Here is a 19,697-nt window from a genome sequence, read left to right as displayed (position 1 = left end):
AATAATATTATTTGGTAGGTGCTTATATTTGTCCTATTTCACAGGTGTGAATTGGAAATCTGTTTTTTGCATATCCCAACTCCCTCAGAGCGTGGAGCAAGGGCCAGCCATTATCAACAGAAACCCTGGAGCAATTACGGTTAAGTGCCTTGCTCAAGGGCACATCAACATATTGTTTCCCCTTTTCAGCTCCAGGATTCGACTGGAACCTTTCGCCACCCTCTGTGTGTGTGCGTGCGTGCGTGCATATGCATTTGTGTGCGTGTGTCTGTGTGTGTGAATGACAGCTCACGTGTCTGTCCATGCGTTTGCAGCTGGACCACCCAGTGATGGCAAGGGGGCCTGTGGAGCTGTGGCTGGGAGAGCTGCAGATGCAGCAACAGTCCTCTCTACACTCTGTCATCAAGGCTGCTGATCTCCAGATCAACGACTCAGGCTTTCAGCTCCTCACCTTCCTCAACCAGTTCCAAGCACAGGTAGGGAGAGCAACCTAGAAATCCAATTATATGAACCAGAATGATGAAGAATATCCATCTAGGATCAATTGTAGGATCAATTGTCAACTCAGGATCAATTGTTGAATCATAGGATCGATCAGTTGTCAAAAATATATGTAATTAGARTAAGTATATCATTGATATCTTTGTTTTCTCAGGTGGGCCTGCTTGGCATCCAGATGCTATGGACACGGGACTCGGAGGAGGCGCTGCGCAACGCCAAAGACGACAAGAAGATCATGCCAACTACCAACCAGAAGTTCCTGGATCTGCTCAACACACTGATTTCACAGACCACCCATGACCTGACCAAATTTGATCGTATCAAGTTCGAGACACTGGTCACAATCCATGTACACCAAAGGGACATATTTGATGACCTAGTGAGTCGCTGAAAAATAAAACAACATTCTTATGTCTATAAGTTAMATTTTAGAACATTTATATTTTGGATTTTGTGTTCAAAAACATAATATTTTAATTCTTTGTTATTCCTTATCAGGTCAAAATGCACATCAAGTCAACCACTGACTTTGAGTGGCTGAAGCAGAGCAGGTTCTACTTCAAGGAGGACTTGGATCATGTCTTAGTGTCCATTACCGACGTGGATTTTGTTTACCAAAATGAATTCCTGGGTTGCACTGACCGTCTGGTCATCACCCCTTTAACTGACAGGCAAGAGAAGATTGTGTGTGTGTGTGTGTGTGTGTGTGTGTGTGTGTGTGTGTGTGTGTGTGTGTGTGTGTGTGTGTGTGTGTGTGTGTGTGTGTGTGTGTGGTGAAGATCTTTCCTTAGTGAAATGTTGAATAACCATGATGTCAAACCATTCATTTATAGGTGCTACATCACACTGTCTCAGGCTCTGGGCATGAGCATGGGCGGCGCCCCAGCCGGGCCAGCCGGTACAGGGAAGACTGAAACCACTAAAGACATGGGCCGCTGCCTGGGGAAATACGTGGTGGTCTTCAACTGCTCTGACCAGATGGACTTCAGAGGACTTGGTAGAATCTACAAAGGTGAACAATCAATGCAGTTGAGTTGATTTCATTGTGAACTCAATGGCAACAATTGGAGGTGTRCCCTCTTTTCTCTATGGGCTAGCTATCATTTTGGGATGCTAATGTTAGTAGCCAATTGTCCAATGCAGTGGTTCTCAAACTGTGGGGTACGCCCCATGGGGGGGTGTGAGGGGTCGGCAGGGGGCGGGTCCCCCACCCMAATTATTATTTTTGTTTTTTTAAAGGAACTCAGTCCGGCTTTACACTTACTCTTGAAAGTTGTAATAGTCGAAATCGTGTAGTGCATAATCAGTTCCTCTTGTCACGTTAGTCATTGCATACTTTCGAGAGCTATTTATAACTTTTCCAGAAATGTCCAAATCAACTAGCCCATGTCMRCTCTTTTTTTATTKAAAGTTTTTAGCCCATAGATATTGTTGTAATTTTTTTGTCACTCAAATATCACATGAATACACATTATGCATGGCAAAATGTATAGAATTGCAAGAAAATTTGCTTTAAAACTGCAAAGTTTTCTTTGCACCCCATGACAAAATGTGTAGAATTGCAGGAAATAAGCTTTAAACCTGCAAAATTCTCTCCACCAACAATGGGGTGTGAACAGTTTGTCATGAACAGTGCTTGTGCCCATAGAAGTAGACGTGGCGCGTGCGTGCGCAGTGGGGGCACGGGATGTTCCCCAATGCTGGAAGGGGGGCCCCGAGTGAAAAAGTTTGGGAACACCTGGCCTAATGTCAGTTGTTAATGTCSGTCTTCTGCTTACTTCCAGGTCTTGCCCAGTCTGGCTCCTGGGGCTGCTTTGACGAGTTCAACAGAATTGACTTGCCTGTGCTGTCTGTAGCTGCACAGCAGATCTACATTGTTCTCTCATCCCGTAAAGACCGCAAAACACAATTCATCTTCACCGACGGAGACTTAGTCAGTCTGAACCCAGAATTTGGGCTGTTTATCACCATGGTGTGTAGGAGGCAAGACAACAAAGCTTTGCCATTAGTCACTGAGTACAAGCACTTTGACAAGCAGCATGTATAAAGCTTTTGAATACCAACATGTTTTCTTGTTATTTCAWAGAACCCTGGTTATGCTGGGCGTCAGGAGTTGCCAGAGAACCTGAAAGTTCAGTTCAGGACTGTGTCCATGATGGTGCCGGACAGACAGGTGGGTTGAGTTCCCTTCCCTCCAGTCAACTACCATACTGGGCAAAGAGTTCCTTTAACCATATGGGATTGCAACCTACTGTGTCTTAGCTGTCKGTCAACAATGTGTTCCTCATTGTTTTCCAGATCATCATGAGGGTGAAATTGGCCAGCTGCGGTTTCATTGAAAACGTTGTCTTGGCACAGAAGTTCTTTGTGCTCTACAAACTGTGCGAGGAGCAACTGACAAAGCAGGTGAATGCAGAGGCAGTCATTCCTGTCTGTACTGGCCTTTGAAAGAACAAGAATAAATTAACTGCTACACTAAGACTGACAGTCAATCCATCCTATCAGGTCCACTATGACTTTGGTCTGAGGAACATCCTGTCTGTGTTGAGAACCCTGGGGGCCAATAAGAGAGCCCGACCTCAAGACACCGAGTCCAGCATTGTGATGAGAGTTCTGCGTGACATGAACCTCTCCAAACTGGTATGAAAAGAGACATCAGCAAAACTATTGATCCTCATTAGTATGTTTTTAGCATGCTAATGCTAACATGTTTTTAGCATGCGGATGCAAACATATTTTGTCTCTTTGGTGCTTCTCCCTGCCAGGTGGATGAGGACGAGCCTCTCTTCCTCAGTCTGATCAGTGATCTGTTCCCGGGGATCCAGCTGGATGGGAGCACCTACGCTGAGCTGCAGGTTGCCGTGGCCAACCAGGTGGAGCTGGCAGGCCTCGTCAACCACCCTTCGTGGAACCTCAAACTTGTTCAGGTGACACTTTTACTTCTGTGTTTAGTCACAAGTGCTGAATGCACTGTTGTGTAACCAAAGATATACAGTATATGAACACAAAGTGAATGTATGTTTAAATGATTGATTTAAAATATAAAAAAATTACAGTAATAAAGTTACCCTCCAAAGAGGCTGAAATAMAAATGTGCTGTTGTGTGTGTCAGCTTTACGAATCGTCGCGTGTGCGTCACGGCCTGATGACACTCGGCCCCAGTGGGGCCGGGAAGACCGCAGTCATCAACATCCTGATGCGGGCCTTGAGCGAGTGCGGAACGCCCCACAGGGAGATGAGGATGAACCCCAAGGCCATCACGGCCCCCCAGATGTTCGGGCGTTTGGACGCCGCCACTAACGACTGGACTGACGGCATCTTCTCCACGCTGTGGAGGAAGACTCTAAAAACCAAGAAGGGTACAACTGTCTGACTCTGAATGCACCTTGGGATACAATATTGATATGGTTTTACCATCTGTGAGAACATTGTTAGATGAAGCAGTGTTCAAATTGTCCAACCTCTGAATAAGGGTTTTCTCTCGACGACCCAGCCACAGAACTTCCAAGAGAATAACAATTAGAAACATTTATGTTGGCTTGTCAATCTTCTGTGGGTGAACAAACTAAGTACCATGTTAAATATTATGTTTTGGGGAAACTCACCCCTTTTTGTTGTAGGAGAGAACATCTGGATAGTCCTGGACGGYCCTGTGGACGCCATCTGGATTGAGAACCTCAACTCTGTTCTGGATGACAACAAGACCCTGACCCTGGCCAACGGTGATAGGATCGTCATGTCCCCGGCCTGTAAGCTGGTGTTTGAGGTGCACAACATGGACAACGCCTCCCCGGCCACCGTATCCCGCGTGGGCATGGTCTTTATGAGCTCCTCGGCTCTCAGCTGGAGGCCTATACTGCAGGTACAGGGCTTATGCAATAACACAAACCATCCATGTTACGGTCAAAGTGTTCCATATTAATATACTCTGTGTGGATAGTGTAAGACTTTCTTCAATAATCCAGTGAAATTGTGAACAAACCTTTCTAATTGGCCATTGTGTTCAATATCAGATATGTGCCAAATGGCAATATGCTTTGTGTTATAGACAGAGTGTCAGGGTGGGGTAACTTCACATTACCGCAGTAAAAAAAAGCTTCAGATTCCCCTAATGTGCTTAATCCTCATGATGACCTAGTTATGACAAAGTATAATGTTCTGTATGTTGTAGGGATGGGCTTACAAACGCAGTGCAGTGGAGGCAGACAATATCATGAGTCTGTACGACAAAGTCTTTGAGGATGCCTACGTGTACTTGAAGCAAAGCCTCAAGCCCAAAATGGAGCTTTTGGAGTGCAATTATATCATGCAGGTATGAATTAAATGCCTTCAGTATCTTGTAATCTTAATTTAACCATCACGTTCCAATATCGACACTAGCATATCACTTAGAATGAAGCCTTGGTTTTGGGCATGCATTCTAAGTGCTATTCAAGAGTCTCTTGAGATAAAGAATTTTGCATTTTCCCTTTTTTATATACATATTACTACATATGAAAACTAACCCTATGTCTGTGACTGTATGTGTTCAGTCAGTGAACCTGCTGGAGGGCCTGATCCCCACCAAGGAGGCGGGGGGCCTGGTCAGCAGCATGCAGCTCGAGCGCCTCTTTGTTTTCTGCCTGATGTGGAGCGTGGGAGCCCTGCTGGAGCTGGAGGACAGGGAAAAGCTGGAGGCCTTCATCAGGGCCCATGAGAGCAAGGTGGACATTCCCAAAACACAGCCCGGAGAGACCATCTTCGAATATATGGTCAACCAGAACGGTACGTTTATACATAGCCCAAAAGGTCAGAAATTGTAAAAATATGTTGACAAAATTCCTTTTACAACCCTTTATACAACCTGACCATGACGTCAAAAAAGAGTCATAATGACATCATTGCACTGTTTTGGCCCACTGGGACTGTTTTCCCTGGATCCCAATGTGTCTTGGTTGCTGCACAGTAGTACCGTACTGTATGTGGTCAGGGCTCTGTATATGATGCAGGCGTTTCTGTTTCAGGTGACTGGGACCATTGGAATAACTATGTGGTGGAGTACATCTATCCCACTGACTACGTGCCAGATTAYGCCGCCATCCTGGTTCCCAATGTGGACAACACCAGAACCAGTTACCTTTTGGAGACTATTGCAAAACAGCGCAAGGTACTGTATGCACACACACAGACACATTGGGTCAATTGGGTTAAGTCGTCTCGATAACATGTTGGTGTAATCATACGTAATTTTTTCTTCACTTTTGACAGGCTGTGTTGCTTATCGGTGAACAAGGAACTGCCAAGACAGTGATGATTAAAGGCTACACCAACAAGTACGACCCTGAAACAGACCTGTCCAAATCACTGAACTTTTCTTCTGCTACTGAGCCTACAATGTTTCAGGTGAGATATGTATACATTATATACATTACCCAGTATACATTACACCATATAATACAGTATTACATAGCCTACATTACATAGAGAAGATGATTCAGTGCTATTTCTCAACAAATTTGGAGGAAGGATTGTTTACATATACTTGACATTTGTATCTAAAAGCATAATAAAAGCATAATTGAAAAATAATGAAAATTGGCATATTTATGACCCTTACCCAGGCCTSCYTTAAGMCTCCATRATGTTTGGTGTCATATGAAGCTCTACCGCTCGTTCTGTAATATGAGTAGTATTTGGATTTAATATATATATATTTTTACATTAATTTATGAATATTGAAAAATATAAACATGAATATAGAAAAAACTAAATGTTTGATTTGGCATTTTTTTAAAATATATTGTTGAACATAATATACTCTACTATGGGAATATCAAAGTTCCAGAGTGGGATCTCTTTATAAAACGGGCCATAACTTTAAAACAAACAGACAAATTGGCATAGTCCTTCTTTTACCTATATCATTGCACATCCTGCAAATCACCAGCAGAAGGTGACCATTTTGACATGGTTTCACATTTTCACATTCACTCTTGGTAATGCTCACAAATTGGATCATAACTCTAAAAGGAACTTTTATATGTCCGTGTAGAGCATATTATGTTCAACAATATATGAAAMCAAAAAATACTACTCATTACAGAGCAAGCGGTAAAGCTTCATATGACACCAATTTTTGCTATGTAGCACATACAGATGAAACAATGTAGTCTTAAATTAAAGGAGGCCTGAGTAAGGCCAAAATGTTAGAAATATGCCAACTTTGATCAATTATTTCTCAATTAAGCTTTTGGATACAATGCCAAATATATAACAATCCTTCCTCCAAAGGACTATTCTATGGATAAAMTTTCATGAAAATCCCCCAAATCATGGTATTTTTTGTCCTGGTTTCATGAGGAATCACTTTATAGTGTTTCTGCTGAGTAGTAATAAAGTGTTGTATGTATCACAGCGCACAGTGGAGAGCTACATTGAGAAGCGAATGGGTAGCACCTACGGACCTCCTGGAGGACGCAGAATGACCATCTTTGTGGATGACATCAACATGCCCATTGTCAATGAGTGGGGCGACCAGGTACTGTAGTCATAGCATTTCAATTCAACCCATCCATATAGCAGTGGTGTAAAGTACTTAATTAAAAATACTTTGAAGTACTACTTAAGTCGTTTTTTGGGGTAAATGTACTTTACTATTTATATTTTTGACAACTTTTACTTTTACTCCACTACATTCTTGAAGAAAATATTTTACTTTTTACTCCATAAATTTGCCCTGACAAYCAAAAGTACTCGTTACATTTTGAATGTTTAGCAGGACAGGAAAATGGTTAAATTCACGCACTTATCAAGATAACACTTGTTCATCCCTACTGCCTCTGGTCTGGCGGACTCACTAAACACAAATGCATCTTTTGTAAATTATGTCTGAGTGTTGGAGTGAACCCCTGGCAATCCATACATTTTAAAAACAAGAAAATGGTCCTGTCTGCTTTGCTTAATATAAGGCATTTAAAATGATTACTTTTAATACTTAAGTATATTTTTTCAATTACATTTACTTTTGATACTTAAGTATATTTCAAACCCAATACCTTTAGACTTTTACTCRAGTAGTATTTTACTGGCTGACTTTCACTTTTACTTGAGTAACTTTCTATTAAGGTATSTATACTTTTATTCAAGTATGACAATTGGGTACTTTTTCCATCACTGCCATATAGCCATCACTGAAGCAGGGCTCTGGACTAACTTTTTCCCCTGGTGGTACTGATGCCACTAACCTTTCAGTTAAAGGGACTGGCCCATGATTTGGTTGCACACAAAAGAAATTGCGGTGTCACACAATAGAAAAAATTTGTAATCACAATTCAAAGTGACAACAGGCRTTTACAATGGTTTGCAGAATAACTGATTCCCTTGTTTGTGTTTGTTTATTCTGCACACAGATCACCAACGAGATAGTCCGTCAGATGATGGAGATGACTGGCATGTACAGTCTGGACAAACCAGGAGACTTCACCACCATTGTGGACATGCAGATGCTGGCTGCTATGATTCACCCTGGGGGAGGCAGGAACGACATCCCCCAGAGACTGAAGAGACAGTTTACCGTGTTCAACTGTACCCTGCCATCCAACACCTCCATTGACAAGATCTTTGGTAGGCTACTCACCTCTGAATTACTAACTGACTGGCTGTGATGCAGAAATCAAATTATGCAATATCACACAGTTAGGTTCTAAATTAACCTTATAAAATTTCAGGCGCGTAATAAAGCTCAAACCAAGTTTATTGCCCCATTGGGTCATACAGCTGCATAAGGCAAATACATATTTCCACCCAATTTGGGTGGAGTCTCCTCCTCTCTAAACATTACATCTTTATTACTAGGCAGGAAGTTAAGTGATACGGGCCACAAACTGTTCCTTCTCCCGTAAGGTCACCTGACCTCGACCCCCTTCCTCACTAATCCACATCTCTCAATCCTTATCAGTCCCTGCCACATGTGATTATCTTTCCTTCACTCAGTACATTCCAAGCTTAATTACATCCACGATATCCATTCCTCCTACAGATAACCATTAACTTCTGGTGTAGACCCTAGACTATGGCACCCCTCATGTCTCAAGTATAACTGATGACTAACAATATTTAAAGTTTAGAAATCCGAACCCATCAACACACACACACAAAAGAGTACTTTATGTGTCTCTATTCCCACAGGTATCATGGGCTGTGGATACTTCCACGAATGCAGGGAGTTCAAGTCTGAGATTTCTGAGACAGTGAAATATCTGGTCTCCGCTGGTAGGATCCTGTGGCAGTGGACCAAGGTAAGCACTGTCCCAAGATCAGAATTAATGTTTTACTGAATATATTTAACCTGGTCCCAGATCTATTTGTGATGTTTGGCATACTAACGACCATAGTAATTGACCCTTYGCTAAGCCCCGCCTCCTTGGTTACCGTTGCAACCTCGGACAAGATTTTCCTGTGAAGCCCAATTCCCCACTCAAACCACTGGAGAAAATGATCTCRGAATGTGTTTTTAATAGACAATGAATTTAAACACAGACTACCACTTGCTCAGGTATGTGGTGGCGGAATGTCATTACAATTGCTTCACGGGAACCTGGTAAAATTAYGTTTGTAGTGTGGCTAGCCACAAGATGGCTCTGACTATGCACTATCAGCATGCAGTCAAATCAAATCAAATGTATTTATATCGCCCTTCTTACATCAGCTGATATCTCAAAGTGCTGTACAGAAATCCAGCCTAAAACCCCAAACAGCAAGCAATGCAGGTGTAGAAGCACGGTGGCTAGGAAAAACTCCCTAGAAAGGCCAAAACCTAGGAAGAAACCTAGAGAGGAACCAGGCTATGAGGGGTGGCCAGTCCTCTTCTGGCTGTGCCGGGTGGAGATTATAACAGAACATGGCCAAGATGTTCAAATGTTCATAAATGACCAGCATGGTCAAATAATAGTAATCACAGTGGTTGTCGAGGGTGCAACAGGTCAGCACGGCCAGGTGGACTGGGGACAGCAAGGAGTCATCATGCCAGGTAGTCCTGAGGCATGGTCCTAGGGCTCAGGTCCTCCGAGAGAAAGAAAGAAAGAAAGAGAGAATTAGAGAGAGCATACTTAAATTCACACAGGACACCGGATAATACAGGAKAAATACTCCAGATATAACAGACTAAACCTAGCCCCCCCGACACATAAACAACTAAATACTGGAGGCTGAGACAGGAGGGGTCAGGAGACACTGGCCCCATCCGATGATACCCCCGGACAGGGACAAACAGGCAGGATATAACCCCACCCACTTTGCCAAAGCACAGCCCCCACACCACTAGAGGGATATCTTCAACCACCAACTTACCATCCTGAGACAAGGCCGAGTATAGCTCACAAAGATCTCCGTCACGGCACAACCCAAGGGGGGGCGCCAACCCAGACAGGAAGACCACGTCAGTGACTCAACCCACTCAAGTGACGCGCCCCTCCTAGGGACAGCATGGAAGAGCACCAGTAGGCCAGTGACTCAGCCCCTGTAATAGGGTTAGAGGCAGAGAATCCCATTGGAGAGAGGGGAACCAGCCAGGCAGAGACAGCAAGGGTAGTTCGTTGCTCCAGTGCCTTTCCGTTCACCTTCACACTCCTGGGCCAGACTACACTCAATCATTTGACCTACTGAAGAGATGAGTCTTCAGTAAAGACTTAAAGATTGAGACAGAGTCTGCGTCTCTCACATGGRTAGGCAGACCATTCCATAAAAATTGAACTCTATAGGAGAAAGCCCTGCCTCCAGCTATTTGCTTAGAAATTCTAGGGACAATTAGGAGGCCTGCGTCTTGTGACCGTAGCGTACGTGTAAATATGTACGGCAGGACCAAATCGGAAAGATAGGTAGGAGCAAGCCCATGTAATTCTTTGTAGGTTAGCAGTAAAACCTTGAAATCAGCCCTTGCCTTAACAGGAAGCCAGTGTAGGGAGGCCAACATTTTTTGGTTCTAGTCAGGATTCTAGCAGCCGTATTTAGCACTAACTGAAGTTTATTTAGTGCTTTATCCRGGTAGCCGGAAAGTAGAGCATTGTAGGAGTCTAACCTAGAAGTGACAAAAGCATGGATTAATTTTTCTGCATAATTTTTGGACAGAAAATGTCTGATTTTTGCAATGTTACGTAGATGGAAAAAAGCTGTCCTTGAAACAGTCTTGATATGTTCGTCAAAAGAGAGATCAGGGTCCAGAGTAACGCCGAGGTCCTTCACAGTTTTATTTGAGACGACTGTACAACCATCAAGATTAATTGTCAGATTCAACAGAAGATCTCTTTGTTTCTTGGGACTTAGAACAAACATCTCTGTTTTGTCCGAGTTTAAAAGTAGAAAGTTTGCAGCCATCCACTTCCTTATGTCTGAAACACAGGCTTCCAGTGAGGACAATTTTGGGGCTTTACCATGTTTCATCGAAATGTACAGCTGTGTGTCATCCGCATAGCAGTGAAAAGTTAACATTAAATTTTCCGAATGACATCCCAAGAGGTAAAATATATAGTGAAAAACAATAGTGGTCCTAAAACGGAACCTTGAGGGTAGACCGACAAACCATCCCACAGAGACAAACTGATATCTTTCCGACATATAAGATCTGAACCAGGCTAGAACTTGTCTGTGTAGCCCAATTTGGTTTTCCAATCTCCAAAAGAATGTGGTGATCGATGGGTATCAAAAGCAGCACTAAGGTCTAGGAGCACGAGGCACAGATGCAGAGCCTCGGTCCTGACGCCATTAAAAGGTCATTTACCACCTTCACAAGTGGCAGTTCTCGGTGCTATGATTGGGGTCTAAACCAGACTGAAGCATTTCGTATACATTGTTTTTTCTTCTCGGAAGGCTGCGCAACAGTTGCTGCGCAACAGCTTTTTCAATTTTTTTTTGAGAGGAATGGGATATAGGCCGATAGTTTTTTTTATATTTCTGGGTCAAGGTTTGGCTTTTTCAAGAGAGGCTTTATTACTGCCACTTTGAGTTTGGTACACATCCAGTGGATAGAGGACCGTTTATTATGTTCAACATAGGAGGGCCAGCACAGGAAGCGCAGCTCTTTCAGTATTTTAGTTGGAATAGGGTCCAGTATGCAGCTTGAAGGTTTAGAGGCCATGATTATTTTCATAATTGTGTCAAGAGATTTAGTACTAAAACACTTGAGTGTCTCCCTTGATCCTAGGTCCTGCAGAGTTGTGCAGACTCGGGAAACTGAGCTTTGAAGGAATACTCAGATTTCAAGAGGAGTCTGTAATTTGCTTTCTAATGATCATGATCTTTTCCTCAAAGAAGTTCATTAATTTATTACTGCTGAAGTGAAAGCCATCCTCTCTTGGGGAATGCTGCTTTTTAGTTAGCTTTGCAACAGTAATCAAAATAAATTGGGATTGTTCTTATTTTTCCCAATTAAGTTGGAAAAATAGGATGATCGAGCAGCAGTGAGGGCTCTTCGATACTGTACGGTACTTGTCTTTCCAAGCTAGTCAGAAGCTTCCAGTTGGGTGTGGCGCCATTTCCATTCCAATTTTCTGGAAGCTTGCTTCAGAGCTCGGGTATTTTCTGTATACAAGGGAAGCTAGTTTCTTCCTGACAAATGTTTTTAGTTTTTAGTCAAGCTACTAACCACTTTTGTAGCTAATTAGTGCTCTCAAATGTATCTTGATGTTGACAGCAGATGAGAGTTATATTAATAATATAGTTAACTTAGCTAGCTAACATACATACTCTAGCCCTTGTGCACTGTTCAATTATTTAGCCATTTTAACAATCATTTAAAAAATTAAAAAATAAACTCTCTGTTTTTGCCACTGCCCTTATTGGCTTCCATGCATTTGAATCTAGAGATTGTCCAAGGCTGGTTGGTCTCGAGCATGGTAAGCGACAGTTGCTATCCAATGGAGCACTGCAATTGGTTGGCCAAAATTCTGTGGCGGGGCTTAGCGAAGGGTCAATTGGCTATACAGCACAAACAGATCTGGGACCAGACTAGTATTTGATCAGTCAGTGCATGAACAACATCTCTGAAGTTCCTAAATGTTAATGTATCCCTGTACTATGACCTTTCAGGTGAAAATGCTGCCAACGCCCTCAAAGTTCCACTACATCTTCAACTTGAGAGACTTGTCAAGGATCTGGCAGGGCATGCTCATCATCAAGGCAGATGAGTGTGATGATATCCCCACCTTGCTGGCGCTGTTCAAGTGTGAATGCACCAGGGTGATCGCAGACAGGTACAGTACTGGAATGAATGGGGTCTCTGTTATGAACAGAACACTTTGCATTCACAGTGATAAAGTCACAATCCTTAATCATTTTTTCAACCCAGTGGCAGCCCTGCCACTTGGTTTCCTCTAAAGCTGAGGGATGGGTCTGGAGAAATTATGTAAACATTGATGTAGTGCAATTTTTTTAGCTGCCGGAGCACCAAAAAAWAAGTTTACGGCATTATTTCTCAATCAGAGTTTGTACAAATTGATGTAGCCTATTGAATATCATTAAAGCATATGCATTATATTCACCCTCCAAATTCACCCTCCTATACCTACACATAATGTCTTAAGAAATGGTTMTATTTTTAACCCATTGATGTCCATAAAGGAAAAAAATACTCTGTTATACTTGTTCTCTGAGCTTACTGATGGACAAATCTGAAGAAATGTGTCAAATCTGCGAAAGCGTCAGTCGACAGTGTGAGTTTTTGATATTGTACTATATTTAGTCATTGGACACATGGGGTTACTGTTATTTCATGAATCAAGTCATGTGAATACATGTTCAAAGGATCAGATCTTAATCATGTTTTGTATATATATTGCCTGGACCATTATATACAGTACTGTGAAAAARTATTTGCCCTCTTTCTGATTTTCTGTATTTGTGCTTATTTTTTTACACATATTATACTAACAAAAGTATAAACGCAACATGCAACAATTTCTAAGATTTTATTGAGTTAAAGTTCATATGTGTCACACCCTGACCATAGTTTGCTTTGTATGTTTTATGTTTTGGTTGGTCAGGGTGTGATCTGTGTGGGCATTCTATGTTGTATGTCTGGTTTGTCTATTTCTGTGTTTGGCCTGATATGGTTCTCAATCAGAGGCAGGTGTTTTGCGTTGTCTCTGATTGGGAACCATATTTAGGTAGCCTGTTTTGTATTGTGGGTTGTGGGTTATTGTCTATGTCTATACGTTGGTTGCTTGTGTCTGCACGTTCGTTATAGCGTCACGTTCGTTTTTTATTGTTTTTGTAAGTTTGTCAAGTGTTCTTCGTTTATTCTTTATYAAAGAGAAGAATATATTCAAACCACGCTGCGCTTTGGTCCGATCCTTACTCCTCCTCAGACGAGGAGGATTACGACGTGCGTGACAATATGAGGAAATCAGTCAATTAAAAGAAATTGTATCTATAAACTTAATCTATGGATTTCACATGACTGGGAATACAGATGTGCATCTGTTGGTCACAGCAACAAAAAAATGGGCCTCACAATGGGCTTCAGGATCTCACGGTATCTCACGGATCTCAGGATCTCACGGATCTCACGGATCTCACGGTATTTCAGTGCATTCAAATTGCCATTGATAAAATGCAATTGTGTTCGTTGTCCATAGCTTATGCCTGCCCATACCATAACCCCACCGCCACCATGTTCACAACGTTGACATCAGCAAACCGCTCGCCCACACAACGCCATACATGTGATTGCGGTTGGATGCCAAATTYTCTAATACGATGTTGGAGGCGGCTTATGGTAGAGAAATTAACATTAAATTCTCTAGAAACTGCTTTGGTGGACATTCCTGCAGTCAGCATGCCAATTGCACACTTCCTCAAAACTTGATACATCTGTGGCATTGTTGTGTGACAAAACTGCAAATTTTAGAGTGCCATTTTATTGTCCCAAGCACAAAGGGCACCTGTGTTATGATCATGCTGTTTAATCAGCTTCTTGATATGTGTCACGGCCGTCGGAAGGAGACCAAGGTGCAGCGTGGTGAGCGTACATTTTCTTTTATTATAGTAAATGTCGCCAAGAAAACAAAGAAACGAAGAAGCTTAACATGGCATTAGTGCCACTAACAAAGATAACTACCCACAAACACCAAAGGAAAAAAGGCTGCCTAAGTATGATTCCCAATCAGAGACAACGATAGACAGCTGTCCCTGATTGAGAACCATACCTGGCCAAAACATAGAAATAAAGAACATAGAATGCCCAACAAATCACACCCTGACCAAACCAAATAGAGACATAAAAAGGCTCTCTAAGGTCAGGGCGTGACAAATCCCACAACTGTCAGGTGGATGGATTAAATTGTTTTAATGAACAAGTTATACAAAATCCAACGGCCCCTTTTGAAAAGTTTTTTTCAAATTTAACCTTATTTAACTAGGCAAGTCAGCGCGCCACATGACGCCGTACATGTGGTGCCACTGGTTGTGCCATCTTTAGCTGCCATGACAACCAATACTTCCTGTAGTTGTTGATCAGTTACTCTGAGGAATTTTGGCCCACTCTTCCATGAGGACTGCTTTATCTCAATGACATTTGTGGTTTTCGAGCATTAACTGCTCGTTTCAGGTCCTGCTACAACATCTCAATCGGGTTACAGTTTGAAGTCGGACGTTTACATACACTTAGGTTGGAGGTCATTGAAACGAGTTTTTCAACCACTCCACACATTTCTTGTTAACAAACTATAGTATAGTTGGTTAGGACATCTACTTTGTGCGTTTCCAACAATTGTTTACAGACAGATTATTTCACTATATAATTCATTGTATCACAATCCCAGTGGGTCAGAAGTTTACAGACACTAAGTTGACTGTGCCTTTAAACAGCTTGGAAAATTCCAGAAAATGATGTCTTGGCTTTAGAAGCTTCGTTTAGGCTAATTGACATAATTTGAGTCAATTGGAGGTGTACCTGTGGATGTATTTCAAGGCCTACCTTCAAACTCAGTGCCTCTTTGCTTGACATCATGGGAAAATCAAAAGAAATCAGCCAAAACCTCAGAAAAACAATTGTAGACCTCCACAAGTCTGGTTCATCCTTGGAGCAATTTCCAAACACCTGAAGGTACCACGTTCATCTGTACAAACAATAGTACGCAAGTATAAACACCATGGGACCACGCAGCCATCATACCGCTCAGGAAGGAGACGCATTCTGTCTCCTAGAGATGAACGTACTTGGTGCGAAAAGTGGAAAATCAATCCCAGAACAACAGAAAGCACCTTGTGAAGATGCTGGAGGAAACAGGTACAAAAGTATCTATATCCACAGTAAAATGAGTCTATATCGACATAACCTGAAAGGCCGCTCAGCAAGGAAGAAGCCACTGGCCCAAAACCGCCATAAAAAATGCCAGACTACGGTTTGCAACTGCACATGGGACAAAGATCGTACTTTTTGGAGAAAATGTCCTCTAGTCTGATGAAACAAAAATAGAACTGTTTGGCCGTAATGACCATCGTTATGTTTGAGGAAAAGGGGGAGGCTTGCAAGCCGAAGAACCCCATCCCAACCGTGAAGCACGGGGGTGGCAGCATCATGTTGTGAGGGTGCTTTGCTGCAGGAGGGACTGGTGCAGCTTCACAAAATAGAAGCATCATGAGGCAGGATAATTATGTGGATATATTGAAGCAACATCTCAAGACATCAGTCAGGAAGTTAAAGCTTGGTTGCAAATGGGTCTTTCCAAATGTACAATGACCCCAAGCATACTTCCAAAGTTGTGGCAAAATGCTTAAGGACAACAAAGTCAAGGTATTGGAGTGACCATCACAAAGCCCTGACCTCAATTCTATAGAAAATGTGTGGGCAGAGCTGAAAAAGCGTGTGCGAGCAAGGAGGCCTACAAACCTGACAGTTACACCAGCTCTGTGAGGAGGAATGGGCCAAAATTCACCCAACTTATTGTGGGAAGCTTGTAGAAGGCTACCCGCAACGTTTGACCCAAGTTAAACATTTTCAAGGCAATGCTACCAAATACTAATTGAGTGTATGTAAACTTCTGACCCACTGGGAATGTGATTAAAGAAATAAAAGCTGAAATAAATCATTCTCTCTCCTATTATTCTGACATTTCACATTCTTAAAATAAAGTGGTGATCCTAACTGACCTAAGACAATTTTTACTAGGATTAAATGTCAGGAATTGTGAAAAAATGAKTTTAAATGTATTTGGCTAAAGGTGTWTGTAAACTTCCGACTTCAACTGTAGGTTTGGACTTTACATTTGTGTTTTTTATGCCATTCTKATGTAGACTTGCTTGTGTGTTTTGGATCATTGTCTTGCTGCATGACCCAGCTGCTCTTCAGCTCACAGACGGATGGCCTGACATTCTCCTGAAGAATTAATGGTTCCTTCAATGATGGCAAGTCGTCCAGKTCCTGAGGCAGCAAAGTATCCCCAAACCATCACATTACCACCACCATGCTTGACCGTTGGTATGAGGATCTTACTGCGGAATGCAGTGTTTGGTTTTCGCCCGACATAACGGGACCCATCTCATCCATAAAGTCAAGCAAGTCAAGATCAGAATGTCTGAAAAGCAACACATTTAACGTTTTTKAWTGGCCTAGTCAAAGTCCAGACCTAAACCCGATTGAAATGTTGCAGTTCATGCTCGAAAACCCACTAATGTGCTAAGTTAAAGCGGCTCCGCATTGATAAGAGTGGTCCAAAATTCCTCCACAGTGATGTTAGTGACTGATCAACAACCTCAGGAAGGGTTTGGTTGCAGCCATTGCAGCTAAAGGTGGCACAATCAGTTATTGAGTGTAAGGSGGCAAATACTTTTTCACACAGGGGGATTGGGTGTTGCATAACTTTGTTTATTTAAGTGATAATTCCAGAGAAGCCGATGTTTGGAGGATATATTGGCATGGGTGTTGAAACCGGGTTACCAACAATATTCAAATAAAACGCATTAAAAAYGCTATTTTTGATTAATTTATKCATACTATTTCATCCTTCCACGAGATATAGTCCCAACACAAATCTGGGGTTGCTACCCAAGCCGGCTGGTCGTTCGTTCTATCGGTTCAGTTGCCAGAGACGTGACCCAATCGTTAAGTCTTTTTGTTTTAAATCTATGGACCCAACCCAGTCGTCTGTTCTAAATGTTCCGCATTAGACCCACCCGTTATATAATAAATAAATGAAATAAGTATCACATTTTTGTGTTATTTGGTCACTTTATCTAATATTAGATTTTAGTTGAACATTTGATAACATTCAGTTTCAAAAATATGCACAAATAAAGAAAATCAGAAAGGGGGAAAATACTTTTTCACGGCTCTGTATATAAAAACAGTATCTAAAGAAATCCACACTTTCCAAGCTCTCTTTCTCACACACACACCCCTAGCGTATATGCAGTTTAAACAAATTCAATGAGACTCGAGAGTGAGTCATTTTTACAGCATTTTCTCTCTTTCTCAGATCTTAAACATGTTCAAAAATCTTAGTCATTGTCTGGACCAATATATATAACAACAGTAACTCCTAGAGCATATTATACAGTATAAGCAAATCCAATGCAACAGAGCTGCACGCTGACCTTTTTTACAAGGAGCAAAATTAAAAAAATATTTGAGGTAATAAAGATAGAGTCTTTCATTTTTCAAGGTGATTCTAAATAAAAATTCCAGGTTGCACAGCAAAATGTTTAGGTGCATATGCGAGTGAAATGGTTGCGCTGTAGAGCCCTGTGCAAGTCAGTGGCGAACAGGCCTCACTCTCCATTGACTTGCACAGGATCTGCTTATACTTTATAATATACTCTAGGAGTGAGTGTGAGTGGATTTCTTTAGATATTGTTTTTATATATGTGTTTATTGGTGAGCTGTTGAGTTTGGCCGAATGATAAACATTTCTTTACCATTCAGCTAATCATCCAAAAATCTCATAAGAAATTAGGTGGTGTTTTGGTCTAACTGTAACATTATACTCTGCTATTATATTTGGTTCTGTTATGTAGAATACTAATTTGAGATCTAACTTTAGTAAACAAGCACTTTTGTGAGAATTGGCGGACGAAAGCACTACACCCCTGGACGTAACCATTCTCAAATTCATAGATGGATGACTGACAGTCCATGAGAATGAAACCAATGGTGGTCATTGTGTCCCTGTGCTGCAGGTTTGTCTGCTTTGAGGACAAGGTGTGGTTTGAGAAGGCCATATCCAGGGTGATCCAGGATCACGTGGACCCCAGCCTAGTCCCTGACCTCCACCCTGACCCCTACTTTGTGGACTTTCTGAGAGAGGCTCTCGAGCCCACGGGAGATGAGGCAGATGACGTCTGTTTGGACGCCCCCAAAGTTTACGAACTGGTAAAGAGCCATGGCACATTGTAGTCTTATGTTGTTCAAACTAGACATAAGGGCTGGTTTCCTRGACACAGATTAAGYCAAATCCTGGACTGAAAATATACAGTATTTCCTGCATGCTTTYCAGTCCAGTACTAGGCATAATCTGTGTTTCGGGAAGCAATCCCTGAAGGTTTAGATTTCATCCATTTGCAAAATGTRTATCTAACCAAAGTAATGTTTCATCATTAGGTGCCCAGTTTTGAGTTCCTGTGTGAGAAGCTGATTATCTATCAGAGCCAGTACAATGAGAATGTTAGAGGGGCCAGTCTGGACCTTGTGTTCTTTACAGATGCCATGACTCATCTAATCAAGGTTAAACTAACATCCTGACTGCCATGTTATTCATAATCACTCAATATTACTCTGTCATCTGTTTTTCGAACATTTGTTTAATTAAAATAAGGTTTTGTAACAACATCTTTAGATAAGGTGAGAATCTTTATCTATCCTGTGGTCCCCCCACAGATCTCACGTATCATCCGGACAGACTGCGGCAACGCTTTGCTAGTGGGAGTGGGAGGATCAGGAAAACAGAGTCTCACCCGACTGGCTTCCTTTATAGCCGGATACAGTATATTCCAGATCACCCTGACCAGGTAAGTACGAGGGGTTATGTGGTTGATTGTCAATAACAGTTAGGTAAAGTAGGTCACGATGGATCATAGAGATCCTATTATATTACTAAAGGGGCAATGTCATAAAACCTCAAAGTTCCAGAATAAAATTATAATTGCCTTCATTGTGGTAAAGGAAATCCAAACCAGTCTAATTGGAATGAATGACATTAGAGGCATAGGTGATGCCTTTCCTGTTTTTA

The 19,697-nt window shown here is 41.9% G+C and overlaps 1 protein-coding gene across 1 annotated transcript in view; it reads left to right on the top strand.

Moving 5' to 3' along the window:
• The window catches only part of LOC112068684 (dynein axonemal heavy chain 8), a 56,518-nt gene that overhangs the window by 19,391 nt on the left and 17,430 nt on the right, over positions 1-19,697 (top strand). The window contains exons 41-62 of the mRNA XM_070438271.1: positions 315-476; positions 656-880; positions 1,000-1,172; positions 1,335-1,513; positions 2,286-2,473; positions 2,588-2,674; positions 2,800-2,907; positions 3,007-3,141; positions 3,267-3,428; positions 3,614-3,860; positions 4,122-4,363; positions 4,673-4,813; positions 5,034-5,265; positions 5,505-5,647; positions 5,749-5,883; positions 6,896-7,018; positions 7,890-8,103; positions 8,668-8,777; positions 12,562-12,725; positions 18,649-18,841; positions 19,070-19,192; positions 19,346-19,476. Of these exons, the coding sequence (XP_070294372.1) occupies positions 315-476; positions 656-880; positions 1,000-1,172; positions 1,335-1,513; positions 2,286-2,473; positions 2,588-2,674; positions 2,800-2,907; positions 3,007-3,141; positions 3,267-3,428; positions 3,614-3,860; positions 4,122-4,363; positions 4,673-4,813; positions 5,034-5,265; positions 5,505-5,647; positions 5,749-5,883; positions 6,896-7,018; positions 7,890-8,103; positions 8,668-8,777; positions 12,562-12,725; positions 18,649-18,841; positions 19,070-19,192; positions 19,346-19,476 (3,617 nt within the window). The remainder of the gene's footprint in view (positions 1-314; positions 477-655; positions 881-999; positions 1,173-1,334; positions 1,514-2,285; positions 2,474-2,587; positions 2,675-2,799; positions 2,908-3,006; positions 3,142-3,266; positions 3,429-3,613; positions 3,861-4,121; positions 4,364-4,672; positions 4,814-5,033; positions 5,266-5,504; positions 5,648-5,748; positions 5,884-6,895; positions 7,019-7,889; positions 8,104-8,667; positions 8,778-12,561; positions 12,726-18,648; positions 18,842-19,069; positions 19,193-19,345; positions 19,477-19,697) is intronic.

This window comes from Salvelinus sp. IW2-2015, unplaced genomic scaffold (assembly GCF_002910315.2).
Source record: "Salvelinus sp. IW2-2015 unplaced genomic scaffold, ASM291031v2 Un_scaffold648, whole genome shotgun sequence".
NCBI classification, from domain to species: domain Eukaryota; kingdom Metazoa; phylum Chordata; class Actinopteri; order Salmoniformes; family Salmonidae; genus Salvelinus; species Salvelinus sp. IW2-2015.
Note: the sequence above shows the minus strand (reverse complement) of the source record. Positions and strands in the feature narration are given on the sequence as shown.